The sequence below is a fragment of the Colletotrichum fioriniae genome (genome assembly GCF_027942845.1).
Source record: "Colletotrichum fioriniae strain IMI 355084 chromosome Unknown scaffold_3, whole genome shotgun sequence".
NCBI lineage: Eukaryota > Fungi > Ascomycota > Sordariomycetes > Glomerellales > Glomerellaceae > Colletotrichum > Colletotrichum fioriniae.
In genome coordinates, this window is record NW_027076839.1 from 3,135,434 (window position 1) to 3,151,458 (window position 16,025).

A 16,025-nucleotide genomic window follows, 5' to 3' on the forward strand; every position below is an offset into this window, starting at 1 on the left:
CAACCCCTTGGTACATGACTGAATCGCTAGTGAAATACCGTCCACAGTCCTTGCGCTCATCTTTGCGCCAGGAGTGACTGTGCCTTGATCACAAGGTGACCTCTGTGTTCTTCTCCCAGAGCCAACCAAACAAGGAGAATTGTGCGAGAAAAGAATTTCGGGGACTTTGTGTAAGACCGGCTTCAACCTTGCTGTCTTTTTACCAGCCGAATCTGGCAACTGGCTGGGATACCGCGGATAGCTGAGGGAGGGGCCTATCATCCTGGCGATGAAGTATCTTGCGTATGCAAATCTCCCATACGAAATAGATGCACGCCCGAGCTAGTGTTGGACTGTTGGTTGTTGGTCGTGTTGTTGTGCGGCCGTGTGGACCTAGAGATGAATAGCAAAACGGACCAAGTGGAACCTTTCGTGGAGTACGAAGAAGGAGAAGAAGCAATGAGAAAGACGAGAAGCTCGGGAGTGTTGCAGGAGTTTCGTTGGAATGTAACAACTTGACTCGCTCAATAGCCGTTGCCTTACCTAACAGTCTACCCTCAGCTCAGATGGTTCATCCAATTCCAGAGTCTTGAAAAGTCAACACAACAAGACATGAACTGACATGGTGCCCGCCTGAATAATCCCATGTGACGAGTACTCATTCCGAGCGGATTTCCCAAGCTAGACTCTCGCTCCGCTCACCGTTGATGCGCACTGACATGCCGTAGGTCGGCGAACTTACCGACCGGCCGGCCACCTTGCGCCGGCTCGCAGCAACTTGCAAGACCAAGGGCCGAGTTGGCAACTTTGGCAACTTTGGCAACTCTACTTGCAAGGGCCGGGGTCATGATCCCTGGGGGTGAAAGAGTTGCGGGGGGTCACCACCTCGGCCAAGGTTGCCAAGATCCAGGCTCCGATGTGCAACGTCCAGCCACTCAACGGACGCGCAGTCCGCACCGGACCCATGCCGGTGCCGACTCCAAGTGGAGATGAAGCTGCAGGTCTGTTGGACCGGTCAGGTCCTCTTCTCTCTCTACTATGACTACGGAGTTCTCTATGGGTACGTGAGTGACTTTCCGTATTGTCCTAACTCCAAAGTCCATGAGACTCTTTGGCAACGGCTCCGAGGATGGCAACCTCGCCTCCAGGATTGCCCCTAACCCATCATCTCCCACGAGGAGGTCAGCATTGTTCATCTCCCTCGGACGGGGTCTCGTCTCTGGTAGGATTCACTTCAATGCCTGCTGTCAACGAGCACATTTGACCAATTCTGGAACCCTGGGCGAAGGATGCTTGCGACGCATCCGTCGCTATCAGTTGCTTTGGAGGGGAGTCTCGACCGTCACTATTGGGCCCTTCCTCGTCCTCGTCCTTTTGCCCCCTTCACGGCCCCTCTCTCCTGGCTTCCTGAGAAAGACATGGGTTCTACGGATAGTGTAGAGGAGCCCTTGCAAACATTGCCTCTCGGCCGTGGACCGTGGATGCTTTGACCTACGTCAATACGCAATAAGGTAATGCTTCCTAGACGTACAGCAACACTATTGCCATTGAGTCCACTCCTGCCCGCTATTGTACCTCGTCGACCACCGTTCGATTCCATTCTAGGTGGCATAGCAAGGCCATTTCCATGTTGGTTCTCGTCCTTTGCAAACGGGTATCCCACCGCTTCGGCCTCTCTGCCGTCTGTTCCCATTGTCCAACGGTCCAACGTTCCATTTGCTCATCTCGGTCTCCACGCGTTCACCCCGCTGTCACCGTTGGGAGAATCTCAAATTAGATCTGCGAGGTCTTATATTTGAAGCACTTCGTCCCATCTCTGCTAATTGTCCCGTCCTCCTCCCCATCCGTCCATCAGTAGCACTCGCATCTGACCCCACGTGGCAACCATGTCTTCGATGCGTTCCCTCTTGACGGTGGCTCTACTGTCTGTTGGTCACTTGGCTACGGCCCAGACGATCGTCGTCGACGGCCAAGAAGTTGGTGAGTATTCTACCGCCCGTTTAAACCTTCGAGGAGTGAATTTACTGACTTATATCCCCTAGCCGCCGACGCTTCGACCGTTGCCCCGGCCGCTGAGGTTGCTGACGTCTCCATCGCCAGCACTTCCGCTGGACTCTCTGAGGGGGAAAAGCTTCAGCTCACCGATGCCGTCCTTGCCAACCTCACCGCGCTTCAGCTGTCCAACATCTCCCTGTTTGGCTTCGAGGACGGATCTTCGGTCGAGAAGAGATCGCTCTTTGGCCGATGCAAGACGTACCCCGGAGACCTCCTGTACCCGATCGGTCTCGTCTGGGACATCTTCAACCTCCTCCTGGGCGGCGCTCTCACAAAGACCATCCCAGAGGCCTCTGTCTGCTACGACGACTTTGGCAACTATGATCAGGCAAAGTGCGACTTCTTGACTGCCAACTGGGTCAATGGATCGTACTACCACACCGAAGACCCCACGGCCATCAATGCCGTCCTCTTTGAGGGCCTCAACTGCATGCCCCCTACCATCAACGTTGGCGAGACCAACTGCAAGGTCGGCGGCCTGCCATCCTACGTCGTCGAGGCTACGACTGTCGCCCATGTCCAGCTGGCCGTCAATTTTGCCCGCAATCTTAACCTCCGCCTCGTCGTTAAGAACACTGGCCATGACTTTGGCGCAAAGTCTACCGGCTACGGTGCCTTGTCCATCTGGACGCACAAGTTCAAGAACATTGACTTTTACGAGAGTTACCAGCAGGACTCGTACAGCGGTCCCGCTTTCAAGCTCGGCGCCGGAGTCCAGGCGTACGAGGTCTACGAGGCTGCCAACAAGTACGGTGTCACCGCCGTCGGCGGAGAGGGCCAGACCGTGGGTGTCATGGGCGGTTACGTCCAGGGCGGCGGACACAGCCCCATGTCCGGTCTATACGGCATGGCGGCTGATAATGTCCTATCCTTCGAAGTCGTCACTGCCGACGGCCGCTTCGTGACAGCCAGCGAGTCCCAGAACTCCGACCTATTCTGGGCCATCCGCGGTGGTGGTGGCTCCACGTACGGCGTCGTCACATCTGCCGTCGTCAAGGCACAGCCCAAGATGAACATCACCACTATGACCTTTGCCTTCTCCAGCGGTGACAACCTCACCACCGACCAGTTCTGGACCGCGCTGCGCTTCTACTTTGACGGCTTCGTCGAGTACGCTGTCGACAATGCCAACTACGGATACTTCCGCATCCAGAACCTCGGCACCTCCTTTGCTTTCGACATGGGCCCGTGGTGGGCACCCAACATGACCAAGGCCGAACTCGCTGAGCTCGCGGCTCCCCTCTTTGCCAAGTGGGCTGCAATGGGCCTTGTAGTTGAGCCCGTCTATACCGAGTACGACAACTTCTACTCGGCCTGGCAAAACTCATTCCCGCTGGAGCCCTGGGGATCCAACGCCATCCGCCAAGCCAGCCGTCTCTTCCCCAGAGCCAACTGGGAAGACGAGACCAAGCTCAACGCCACATTTGAAGCTATCAAGTCCGTCTCCGAGGAGGGCGGCTACATCGTGGCCTTTAACATGATGGCGGCGCCCAAGACTGGATACCCCGACAACGCCGTCAACCCGGCGTGGCGCGAGGCCGTCATGCACTGCATCACCGCCGCCCTCTGGGACCCGACCGTCAACGAGACTGTCATCAAGACGGCCAGCGACAAGCTCACGTTTGACTGGATGCAGCGCTGGCGCGACGTCTCCCCCGGCGCGGGCGCGTACATGTCCGAGTCGGACTACATCGAGCCCGACTTCACACAGGCCTTTTGGGGTACAAAGTACGAAAAGGCCCTCGAGCTCAAGAAGAAGTATGACCCCAACGACGTTTTTTACGCGCAGAACGGCGTCGGGTCCGAGAGCTGGGAGATGTCGGAGATGATTATGGGCAACTTGCCTTCGCAGAACAGCAAGCTGTGCCGCAAGCAGTAGTTGATATTTGTTTTGTTGCCTGTGTAATTGAGCCGCCGCAGATGTCCTAGGCGGTGTTCGAACTTCGATGTATATATTGCCGCTGTATATAAGAGTGGCTGGCGTGATTAGCTGCCTAGACCTTATAAGTAGATTGAGAGATGCTCTCACGACGCATTAGAATGGCGTACTTTACGTTCTGACTTAACTCTTCGAACCTGGCTTTTGACCTAGTCCCATGCGCATGTTTTATTTCGAGGAGAGTGGCTGTGATGTAATCCGTCGTGATTCTCGTCGCAAGGCAAACGCAAAGCGGATCACCATGGTCAGTTCTTGTCTGGGCGAAAAACGTCTTCTCATTGATTGCCAATGGCTTTGCCGGTTCTGAGAGATCATCGGACTCTTAGCCTCAGTGTATTAATTAGTCGAGGTATTTTAGAAACTACATCAACAGCCAAATTGACAACAGCGTAATACGTGCACAAGTCACATAGCTCCCACTGATAATTAAGCCTGCGGCTCTTCGTCAAGGATAGAATGACAAATAATGTAGAAATAGTATAGAAATAACCCCGAAAGCCTCCATATTGTAAGTCCGTAAGCTTATCAACACTCCAGCCAAAAGTGACGAGAGAGGGGGTCACAAGAAAGGCAGTCTGAATCCTAGAGCCTGTTGTGATTCGTATGGTGAGGTCCATCCTGTTCCTTATGTCCACGAGAACGGCTGTTGCGTGTTCTGTTGCGTTACCCATAGTGGGACAAGAATATTTGGGATTGTTGGTACATATGCCAGCTGGGCAAGGTCTCTCAGCCGGAACGAAGCTGAATCATTTGTTATTGGATTGCATATGTATACGGGAGGAGGAAAAATGGGCGAAGCCTGTGGATTCCTCCGAAGTGCAAGTAGGCGGCGGAAGGGTCGTTGCAAATAGCCCTTACCGCCATCTAATTGCCCCTTTTATGACCTCATATTCCAACAAGAATTAAATTGCTGAAGCTCTCGGTAATGTGAGTTGAGCGATAGATGCTGTTCGATGCATGACTGAACCGAATGTCAGCGCAATATACGGCAACAAAAAGCAGTGTAAAAGCAAGAAGGTAGCCTGTTATTAGATCTTCAGCCTCTTCTCCGCACTACGGAACATTAATAATGAAGATTTTGGTGTGAGCATGCAGATCAAATATGGGATATAGTGTTCAAACTAGCAAAAGAATCATAGAAACGTTGTGGGAGAGGCAAGTGACGGCTTGGTTGACTTTGACGGTATCATTTCCCGGAGTTTCCACTGCAGAGTAGAGCCAATCCGACAGATTATTCAAATAATAAAGTAGATAAAGCAGGATTCTCATTGTAGAAGGAAGTCTTGAGCATTCTAAAGGTAGGACTATTAACGAACGAGTGGTTCGTACTGATATAAGAGAAAAGCTTTTCCATTGTGGTGATCGTAATCTGGACTACTAGGTAGCATAATAAAAAAAGTCTTTTTTTAACAGTGTACTTTCTGATGTTGCAGAGTGTATTAAGAGAATGTTCTGCTATCGAGAGAATGAGCGAGGGTCGGGAAATCAGAAGGGGGCATGACAAGGAATGAGGCGACTGTAATGCAAACTACCTAAGGCGCAGCAAGGCGAATCAAGCGCCTGCCAAGCGATGCTGGTCATCCATCATGTAAGCATGGCTACTAGGCTGAGTATGGATACTTGAAGGCCTCACTTCTCAGCCTGATTTGCTCTACCCACAAGCTTATGTAGAGCAAGTCACCTTCACATGCACCAATGTTGCCTTACTGACGCTGCTCCCTCCACTCTCACTACCCAATTTCGAGACGGCGTACAGCAAGCTGCTTTCTGCAGTTCGAATTCCAAAGGGCAGCACAAGGGCTACGCCTGAAACTATGTGGCCTGTGAACACTTGACAGCTTGGTGTTGGAAGAGGTCTCGGAGCCTTCGTCCATCAGGTATGCCATCCTATCGCATACCTGGGCAAACGATGAGGCGACCTTTCAAGACTTTCACAACATTGAGCAAAGAGAGTTGAGACATACGTCCGGGTTCTTCAAGATTGAGAAGACCTGTGAGCTTGCGCGCTAGCGAGGCCTCCAATATGCGTGGGTGGACACTTGCTGTATCGACAAGTCGAGCAGCGCAGAACTCAGTGAGGCTTTCAATTCCATGTTCTTGTGGTACAAGGAGTCCGCCGTCTGCTTTGTCTTCCTGTCGGACTTACCAGCGTCTGAAAGGCTAGTCGAAAAGGTAGAAACGACGTCCGTCTTTCCCTATGCCCAAAAGACATTCGCTGCCTGTCGATGGTTCACTCGAGGGTGGACTCTACAAGAACTTATCGCTCCTAGCCAAGTGGAGTTCTTTAATTCCAACTGGCAGCGATTCTCTCTCAAAGCCGATTGTCTCAATGAGCTGGAAGAAATCACCGGCATACGTCGCTCAGTCTTGGAGTCCTCCTCAAACCTAGGGCAGACTCCAATAGCGGTCAAAATGTCCTGGGCAGCATCACGGGAGACGAAGCGTGTCGAGGATCGTGCCTACTCTCTTCTCGGTATTTTCAATATCAATATGTCAATGATATATGGCGAAGGACCCAAAGCTTTTCGTCGCCTTCAGGAGGAAATATCCCGGGAGACGAACGACCTTTCCCTGTTCGCGTGGAAGAGCCCTTCCCGGGAGGAAGCGAGATGCCAGATGTTCAGAGGCATCTTTGCGAGGTCTCCAAGCGAATTCAGCGCCTGTTCAACATTGCAAAGGTCTGGCACGAGACATGACTCACAAAGCGAGTTTACTCTTACCAACAAAGGTGTTCGGTTTGAGACGAAGTTGTACAAGCATTCACAGGGCACGTACGTCATGTATCTGGGTTTTAGCATGCAAGAGACACCCGTCTGCATTATTCTCACACGCACATCAGAAGGCTTCATTCGAAGCGAACCTTGGTCGTTGACGTACGAGCACTCATGGAACCTATCCAGGATTCATATCACTTTTACAATCCACGTCCAGAAGGATGTAAGCCTCCAAGAAGAGGCCACATTCCGGAGACAGAGGCATAGGCCATTCCATGTCAACATAGACCTTCAGACATCCCTGAAGCTCGAAAAGCTTGAGTCGCATCCGGGACATCAGTGGGACGAGTTCCATTCAACTTTCATCTCCGGCAATCCTGACCAATCTTATACTGCCAGGCTGGATTTTATAATCCGAGATACCGACAGGAACTTCAACGAAGCCTTTGCTCTGACTCTTACGATGGGGTGGGCCAGTTCACATCAACAGCCCTTCGCCGTACTTTACGGCTCCGAAGGGTTGGTGGACACTGCCAGGCTGGCGATCAGGAATGTTCTTCCGGAAAACTTTCCAGACCTTGTCAAAGACGATCTCGACTGGGGTAGCTCGCACGAGGAGACATTTGAAAAGGCACTGGCGAGCATTTGCACAAACCCCCAATTTCAGGCTACGGAGGTACAGTTCGTCACCAAGAAGATAACGATTCTGCACCGTGGCGTTCGCAAGGTTTCAGCTTTCGTCGCTACATTTAGTGTCGAATTAGAGACGCACAAGGACCAAGACGGCATCATCACCTATCATGCTTCTCTGTCTAGCAAGATCTCGAGAGTGGAGGGTCGCAATGCTACGTTGGCTTTGAAATCGACATGATCAGATTTAGCTCCATGGCCGGCATTTGAATGTTCTATATCGCTCTGTTCTTGGTAGTCCTAATTTTTCCTATGCATATCATATTCTGAGGGCGAAACGAAGTTAGCTAACACTGTAGGAGCTAAGGCCACTGTCTCTAGTATTAAGGAGACCAATTGACAAAGTCTGATGGATTTTAGCGGCTATGCACCGTTGTGTTCTTAAGTCCGCTTTCGTTTCATTACATATACAGTGTACTGTAATCCCGCCTTTGGTCGGAACTAGGACTGCCTAGAGTCACGTCACTCACAACTCCTCAACGGCCAGCAGCGAAGAGTGGTTGTAGTGAAAGCTCACGGGAGGCTGACGGGAGCAAGCGACGTGATGGTAGGTACTGACCACCAGACCCGCTTAATATCTACGCTAGTCCAAAACGGATCAGGCGCATAACCTGCCTTGCGAATTTCAAGGTGACATCTCTCGAATTTCCATCCAAACACAGCTTCACGAAGGCAGCCGATCATCATGGCCTCGATCGCGGCATCACTGGCCTCGGCCCTCCCGAAACCCAAGTACACTGGCGAAGATGAGGAAGCTCCTTCACGCGCTCTACAACGCGGCCCGCGTATCGTCGGAGCCGGCCAACTGGACGAGACGCAAATCGTGCTGAAGCGATCAGGCCCTCCACCATACCAACAGCGAGCAGGATGGCGACCGCGAGGAACCGAAGATTTTGGCGATGGTGGCGCGTTCCCCGAGATACCGATCGCTCAATACCCCCTCGACATGGGTAAGAAGGGCGCGACGACCAGCAACGCGCTCGCCATCCAAGTCGACGGCGAGGGCAAGCTCGACTACGGGGCCATTGCGCGTCAGGGCCACGCCGAAAACCGAATCGTTCATACCTCGTTCAAGGATCTGATTCCCCTTCGTCAGCGCGCTGACGCGGGCGAAATCGACCTGAGCCGACCAAGTCAAGAGGAGGTAGAAGCAACGGCGGAAAAGACGAAAAATGCGCTGGCAGCGCTGGTCAGCGGTGCCGTGGCCGCCCAGAAGCCAAAGACGCTCAGTGTCGGAAAGCGAAACGACCCGACGTTTGTGCGATACACGCCGGCAAACCAGATGGGCGACAACTCGACCAAGCAGGACCGCATCATGAAGATTGTAGAGCGGCAACGGGACCCGATGGAGCCTCCCAAGTTCAAGCACAAGAAGATCCCCCGTGGACCACCGAGCCCGCCACCTCCCGTACTGAGATCGCCGCCACGGAAGCTGACGGCAAAGGATCAAGAGGATTGGCGCATTCCCCCGCCGGTCTCCAACTGGAAGAACCCCAAGGGTTTCACCGTCCCCTTGGACAAGAGATTAGCGGCCGACGGACGCGGACTCCAGGACGTAGCGATCAACGACAAGTTTGCTCAATTTTCCGAAGCGCTCTACGTCGCAGACAGACACGCCCGTGAGGAAGTCAGACAGCGTGCAGCCATGCAACAGCGTCTGGCAGAAAAGGAGAAGGCGCAAAAGGAGGAGAACCTCAGAATGCTGGCCCAGAAGGCTCGCGAAGAACGGGCTGGCGGCGGCAGACGGGACTCACGATCACGGTCACGGTCACGCAGCTATAGCGGCTCAGACTCGGAAGACTCAGACGGTTCGGAGGATTCCGAGATCCGGGAGAGAGAAAAGGCACGAAAGGAGCGTATGCGCGAGGAGGAGAGGAAACTTCGGCAGTCACGTATGGGTGCCGAGAGGAGAGTCCAGGTCATGGCAAGAGAGCAAAACCGCGACATTTCGGAAAAGATTGCCCTGGGTCTCGCCAAACCTACCCAGTCCAAGGAAACCATGTATGACTCGAGACTTTTCAACCAGTCCAGCGGCTTCGACAGCGGCTTCAACGAGGACAACCACTACGACAAACCGCTGTTTGCCGCGCAAGAAGCTATTGGCAGCATTTACAACCCACGAGCCAACATGGACGACGAGGACGACGAAGCAGCGGGTGATAAGGAAATGGCCAAGATTCAAAAGACCAGTCGCTTTGGCGAGGCTTTGGGTAGGGGAACGTTCAAGGGCACAGAAGATGTCGAGGTTAGTACACCTTTTCGAACGAGAGCAAAGGGCAGTGCTAACAAACATCTCACACAGGCAAGAGAGGGACCAGTGCAGTTTGAAAAGGACGCCGGGGACCCCTTCAACGTGGACAAGTTCCTGTCCGAGGTGGAGCAGAACTCTTCGTCAAAGAGGGGCTACGGTCTTCAGGACGATGATTCCCGGCAGCCGAAGCGGGCGCGAGTAGACGAGGATGATGATTAAACTAGGTCCGGTTCTCTTATTGTTTCCATACAGCCGACCAAAAAGCTTTTTGGCTTCGTTGTACGACAAAGGGAGGGGGGAACGGTTTTGGACTGGCATCGAGATGGGCGCCCTTATTCAGGACATCGGAAACAGCTTCGCAAAATGCAAAATTGCAAGGCATGATGCAGAAATTGCGGTACATGCACAAAATCGATCTGGGTCCAAGAGACGTGGTAAAGAAACATTGGACAATTGCGTAGACTTCGTGGGCCCTCTATTGTGTGTTTTAGGGCGGAAATTCTGTTGAGTGTTTTTGGCTCGAAGCCGACTGGATGAGTTGGCGTAGCGACGCTGGTTGTTTCAAAGACGGCGAATTCATGCGGACTTTTATCTTCGGACTGGTTGCGGCAAACTCATGCTCTCTCTTTCAAGACAAGGCCGAGAACCGGACGAAAGACGGACGGCACCATTTGTTTTGGCATTTTGGAGCGAACGACTGGGCTGGCTGCTTGCTGGGTTGACAGGCAGGCCCTGAGTCGGTAAAACTTGTCAGAGTTGAGTGTCGGCGGGAGTGACAGTCGTGGCCGGCGAGGGGCACGTCGTGGGGTATCATTGGTGGTTTGCAATGGTGGCCCGGGTGTTGAACCAAGATTCAAGACATCAGGCGAGCCAGGGGGGAAACCAATAGTTGAGACGAAGATCAGGCAGTGTTGTGAGAAACGTGGGTGGTGGCTGGAGCATTGGACGTTCCGGGCCTATAATTAAAGTGTGTATTGTTCTTGGTAGCTTGGTATGTAAGGTGGCAGACCAGAAGCTATGGTTGACAGGTTTTGTCGTTGAAACAGTTGCGTTTTCTTGCTCTCGTGGTTTAAGCTACGAGTCGGAGACTTTTGCCAATACCTTGGCCGTGAACCAACCGGCTTCTTAGGAATGTGACTGTTCATGCGTTTTTGACAAGATAAGAGTTTACTGTTTAGAAGGGTTGCTGAGCAGTAGCGGAGAGTAGCAAAAGGTGGGTTACCGTGAAGTATGAAGTGAGGAGAGTTGGTGTTTTGTTTGAGGCATCGTGAGACGAGGTACAGAGAAGAGAGCAATACCGGAGGAGGGAACGCGAGAAAGACGAAAGAGCTGTTGTAAGCTTAAATCTATGCCAAGCACCAGCGGAAAGGCTTCCAGAGTTTGACCTCACATGCTATAGGTATTTAGGCTTCCTGTTCGCATCACGCATGTTGGGCTTTCCGAGCTGTATGCAACCCAGTTCCAATGTTCACTCAAATCCCTCCAACTGCTCTCCGATGGACAGGTACGCGGATGTCAAATATGTTGATCAGTTCTCCCGATCTTGTTCCACGAGTTGGGCTGGGGGCCGTTGCAGGAGCGGCAAGCCGAACCTGATCCGAATTCGAGCTGGCGGGTCCCCAGGCGCAGATCAATCACGAAATGGTTCGCCGCACATCAGCAGTCGATCTTTCAATGCGGCTCCCAGTCATGTCAGGTACGCGGACTGGCTGTGAGACATTGAACACCTGGCAGCTGTTCCGTCTATTCTTGCTCATTTCACTCGGTGCTTCTCATTCCCAGTCCCAATTCAAGATATTCCTTGATAGCTGCCCTCACTCGGTTCTGTAAGAAGTTTCTCTTGGATCAAAGTGTCGGTATGAGACGAGGGCTGATAACCAAGCTTTCTTCCCATCACCCGTACACCAGGGTCTTGCGAAAGTAATTCCATGATTCAGAGAAAGACAAACGACATCGGATCGAATGGTCGGGGAGCAAGCAGAGAGAGAGGACAGACCGCACACCGCACACCGCACACCGCACACCGCACACTTGAGTTCCTCGGGCGTTTTGGCCGAGAAAAGGCAATGCATACGACTAGCTACGCGGGTCCCATTTCATTGACTTCAGAGTTCAGGGCTTCACGGACGGCCCAATTTGGCTCCTGTTGCCAAGCCCTTTAGTGCTTGGGGTTCGGCCTCTAAGCCGTGCCCTGCCCACCCCTGGCGCCAGAAGCCAAGTTTGTCTCTTCCAACTTCCACGCTTCCTCCGGATGGTCTTCCTTGTCCTTCCTACATCTAGTCACTGCCAGTCCAATGCATGTCACATCGGACAGCGTCGACGTGCATCCGCTATGAGGCGCTATGAAGCGTCGATCCTGCCGGCTGCTTCATCCGACATCGACTTCAACCCCGTCTCTCTCATTCCCACCATCTCGTGTGGCGGCGACGACAGTAGCCAAGACTTCGGATTCATCATGCCTTCTTGACACCGATGCCTGTCATCATCGCCCGCGCAGCAAAGACGAGAATGAGATGCTGTCCGGGAGCCGAGGCAGGTCGCTGACGTTGGAACTCACACTTGGGGACGCACTCGCATTCGTTCGCTCTTCATCTCGAGACTGCAACAAAACCTGACATCCGGTCCTCCTTTTGGGCTAAGGGGCAAGCTCTGCCTCGAACACTGACGCTGGGTAGTGCCTCAATCTAAGTATCTCACTCGCGAGTCGTCCGTCCCTATCACAACGACGCAGGCCGAGGAACCCTGGCACTGCCTCGCGTTCAGAGCCCAGGGCCATGAGCCAGCAGAGCTTCTCCATCCCATCTGTGTTTCTTGTCTTCTTTCTCTTGAACCCTTGCAACGGTAACGCTGGAGGCGCCCACTTGGTACCGTCGATGGTCCTCCTCCACTCACATACCCCTTCTTTCATGCCCCGAGGGTTGTCTCTGCTTCTAAAGCATGAATAAGAAGCTTCTTCCCAGACACGACACCCCAGACGCACCGGTGAGCTTGCAGAAACAGCATGACTTTTGACAGGACTTGACTTTTCTCGCAATGCACCTTGGGTCTGGCTCCAGGGCCGGCCCACAACTCCTCCCCAGCCTCACTCACCCCGGGCCCCCATCTTCGCCCGCAAAGACCCGGCCTGTCAAGGCCGGCAGTCAGATGTCCCTGCTTCCTCGCAGAAGCCTCATGAGGCGCCCTCCTGATGGTCCCCCCCTCTACTTCGCCTTGGCAGCATCTTCGGTACCGTCATCCAGTTTACATCCGAGCCCGTGCTTGGCGCCGGCGCGCGGAGGTGCCAGTCGTTCTCACGTTTCCTTATGCTTGACACCCACCCCCTTGACTTAGGTGATCTCCAGGGGATCATCCATACCTCGGACGCACAGCTGAAGCTCAATTGCAAAGTTGGCAATGGCTTGCTTGTTGGGCACCGTGTATCATGTCTCGCCCCCCGCGTCGTCGTGGCCTCTTTGACGGAAAAAAAGGTTGTCTGTCCGTGAGGAACCACGATCGATGCTTATTTCTCCAGGTTTCCCACCTCTAACTGCTTCATGTAAGACCTCTCTTCTCTCATCTCTTCTCTATCGCAGATTCAACGCCTCTTGGCGGTTAGCAATACCTTCCTTTTTAATAATTTATTATAATTTCACTTCAAACCTCTGAGAGGACTGCGCCGCTTTACCTACACCATCATTATTATTACCACAGAACAAGGGGAAGAAAAGAGCAAGGCCTCTCTTATCACCGCTTGAGTCATCTACCTGCTTTGGGCCTACCTACCACGCCATAGTAAGCCCGAAACCTGGCACAGCAGCAATAATACGAACATTTCACGCCCGACGCTCGCATTTCTTCTCAGATCCCTGATGCGCGCGAGAGAGACGGTCACCGAAGTACCCTGCAGACCAAACCAAGTCGGGCTGCCTCTCAAGTCTCTATCCCTTTTTCCTTCTCATCCGCTAGTCGCCATTGGACCGGGTTTTGTGGTCCACCAGCGTACGCGTACATACTACGTATGATAGGCGTAGTCGTCACTCTCTGAAAAATCGGGGGTGGAACTACGTGAAGCGTATCAGCTTGAAGAAAAGATGGTTCCAAATCTGGGGCCAAACACATCACTCGGCTACACTCCGTTTGAGTACTGGAAGGGTCCGAAACCCGTCCTTCCCAGACCAAAGCGCAAATCTAGAGCCGTCGCCCTCGACCTAGAGCCGTTGCTTCCCACCCCCACCCCGGCCCCGAAGCCTAGAGCAGCCGCGAGATGGCCTGGTCAACATCCGCCTGCAGGTGTCTTCGTGGCGCAGCCAGGCACATATATCGTATCGCCCAATATCAATCGTAGCAAGACACCTTTTGCGGAGATACTCGTCGTGCCACCAAAGGTCCTGGTCCACCCACTTTTCCGGGACGAGATAAAGACCCCAGACTGGCCCCGAGGCTTCTCTCCGTACCCCGATTCCATGAACGACTCTGACTACTACGGCGGCATCATGGGCGACTACGGATTTTCAAACGAGCGCCTCGGGCAACAACAGACTGCGTGGTGGAATCCCAAGGGATGGACGAAACGGATCTGGGCCGGCGTCGGCGGTGCCCTCGTCATCATCATTGTCATTGTCGTTGCCGTCACCGTCACACAAAACAACAAGAACCGATATCCCGACTATTCCCAGCTGACGTACAAGCTGAGTGACACATGTACGGAACCGTGCTCAGGGTCGTCGCCCGTCGCACGAGCCCCCGGCTGAACAAATGACCATGAACACTCGATCTGATTATGACAGACTCTGGAGAGAACTTCTTCGATGGCTTCAACTACTTCAATACCTACGATCCTACTGGGGGTATGGTTCACTACGTCGGTGCCGACGAGGCCGCGAGCAGGGTATTTAACCATCTTCACCTACTACTTATATGGAACCACCGGCTGAGTATGCAACCTTTTTTCGTGAAATAAAGAACCTCACATACGCCACATCGTCCACCGCCGTACTGAGGGTAGACCACACCACCGGCAACACCTCATCGCCCGACGCCTCAACGGGCCGTTTCTCCGTCCGCGTCGAGTCCAAGACGCAGTACGACAAGGGCCTCTTCATCTTCGACGTGAAGCACACACCCTACGGCTGCGCGAGCTGGCCGGCGCTCTGGTTCTCGGACCCCAACAATTGGCCCGACGCCGGCGAGATCGACGTCATGGAGGCCATCAACCAGGGCACCGACGGCAACCAGATGACGCTGCACACGACGTCCGGTTGCGAGATGAGCGTCAAGCGCAAGCAGACGGGCTCGACGCTGCAGTCGGACTGCAAGAACACGACAAACGGCAACGCGGGTTGCGGCGTCGAGGGCAAGGCCGCGACGTACGGATCCGACTTCAACGCCGGCGGCGGCGGGTACATGGCCATGGAGTGGCGCGACGAGGGAATCCGCGTGTGGCAGTTTGCGAGGGACTCTGTGCCCTCGGACATCACGGCCGCGTCGTCGCCCGACCCCAGCACCTGGGGCGAAGCGCTTGCCGACTTCCCCAACACGGCGTGCGACATGAGCTCCCACTTTTCGAACCAGTCGCTCATTATCAACATTGACGTCTGCGGCTCGCTCGTCGAGGCAAAGTATGCTGACTCGGGGTGCGGCGGGAGCAGCTGCTCGGATTTCCAGGCCAACAACCCGGACGCCTTCAAGACGGCGTACTGGGAGTTTGGGGCCTTTAACTTTTACACCGCGTCGTGAGTGCGGCATGGTGCTGGTGAGGTGATGATGAAGAAGAAGAGGAAGAGGAAGAATGCAAATAAAATGGGAATGAAGATCAGGGATATAGGGCATGAGGGAAGAAAAAAAGACTTACACGAGATGAGACGAACCAAGGTCGCCACCAAGGCAGGAACCCCAGGTGGCCGAGGATCGTTATGGGATCCGATTCTACGACTATTTGACTTTTTCAGTGAGAGCCAGCGAGCTTTCCCTAGTACTTGGTGTTGAGCTTGATTCCCTCCTGGGGTAGGATACCTCGGGATTATTAGAATACCAGATAAGAGAGGGAGGATAGGCTTAGATTGAATGAAGCAAGAAAGCACCAAGAGTGCAATCCATCAAATTGAATATGCCAAACGCATCCAAAATTCGTGAACAAAGGCCAGATATATTACAATTCTATTCTTGCTTTCAACATGTAGTCTATCCGACAGAGATCTGAGCAGAGTCGTCCTGCAGGCGTAGGCGGGTGTACAACAACACCACCAACCCTTGAAAAAATCCAAAGTGGAGAGAGTTTCTGACATCTATATCGTTTCCCCCTTTCCCCTCTTCCAAGCCGCCGGCTCCTTCCAAAACAAAAAAAAGGGCCAGTAGGATTTCGACAGAACCGTTCCCGTAACGCCGTGCAATGCAAAAATACATCTTCCATCCGCCTTTT

General features: G+C 53.4%; 4 protein-coding genes across 4 annotated transcripts; all 4 read left to right on the forward strand.

Moving 5' to 3' along the window:
- Nucleotides 1–1,865: 1,865 nt before the first annotated feature.
- On the forward strand, nt 1,866–3,913 carry N0V96_003736 (uncharacterized protein; the record flags this gene model as incomplete). Its single annotated transcript, XM_053190609.2, has 2 exons — nt 1,866–1,959; nt 2,022–3,913. 2 exons carry the CDS (start codon nt 1,866–1,868, stop codon nt 3,911–3,913), a joined length of 1,986 nt encoding a protein of 661 aa, XP_053052018.2.
- Nucleotides 3,914–6,385: 2,472 nt separating this feature from the next.
- Nucleotides 6,386–7,558, forward strand: N0V96_003737 (uncharacterized protein; the record flags this gene model as incomplete). Its single annotated transcript, XM_053190608.2, has 1 exon — nt 6,386–7,558. The coding sequence occupies one exon, from the start codon at nt 6,386–6,388 to the stop codon at nt 7,556–7,558; it is 1,173 nt and encodes a 390-aa protein (XP_053052017.2).
- A 504-nt stretch (nt 7,559–8,062) lies between these two features.
- PRP45 (mRNA splicing protein) lies at nt 8,063–9,847 on the forward strand (the record flags this gene model as incomplete). Its single annotated transcript, XM_053190607.1, has 2 exons — nt 8,063–9,622; nt 9,680–9,847. The coding sequence occupies 2 exons, from the start codon at nt 8,063–8,065 to the stop codon at nt 9,845–9,847; spliced, it is 1,728 nt and encodes a 575-aa protein (XP_053052016.1).
- A 3,851-nt stretch (nt 9,848–13,698) lies between these two features.
- N0V96_003739 (uncharacterized protein) lies at nt 13,699–15,343 on the forward strand (the record flags this gene model as incomplete). Its single annotated transcript, XM_053190606.1, has 3 exons — nt 13,699–14,308; nt 14,395–14,495; nt 14,570–15,343. The coding sequence occupies 3 exons, from the start codon at nt 13,699–13,701 to the stop codon at nt 15,341–15,343; spliced, it is 1,485 nt and encodes a 494-aa protein (XP_053052015.1).
- Between the last annotated feature and the right edge of the window lie 682 nt (nt 15,344–16,025).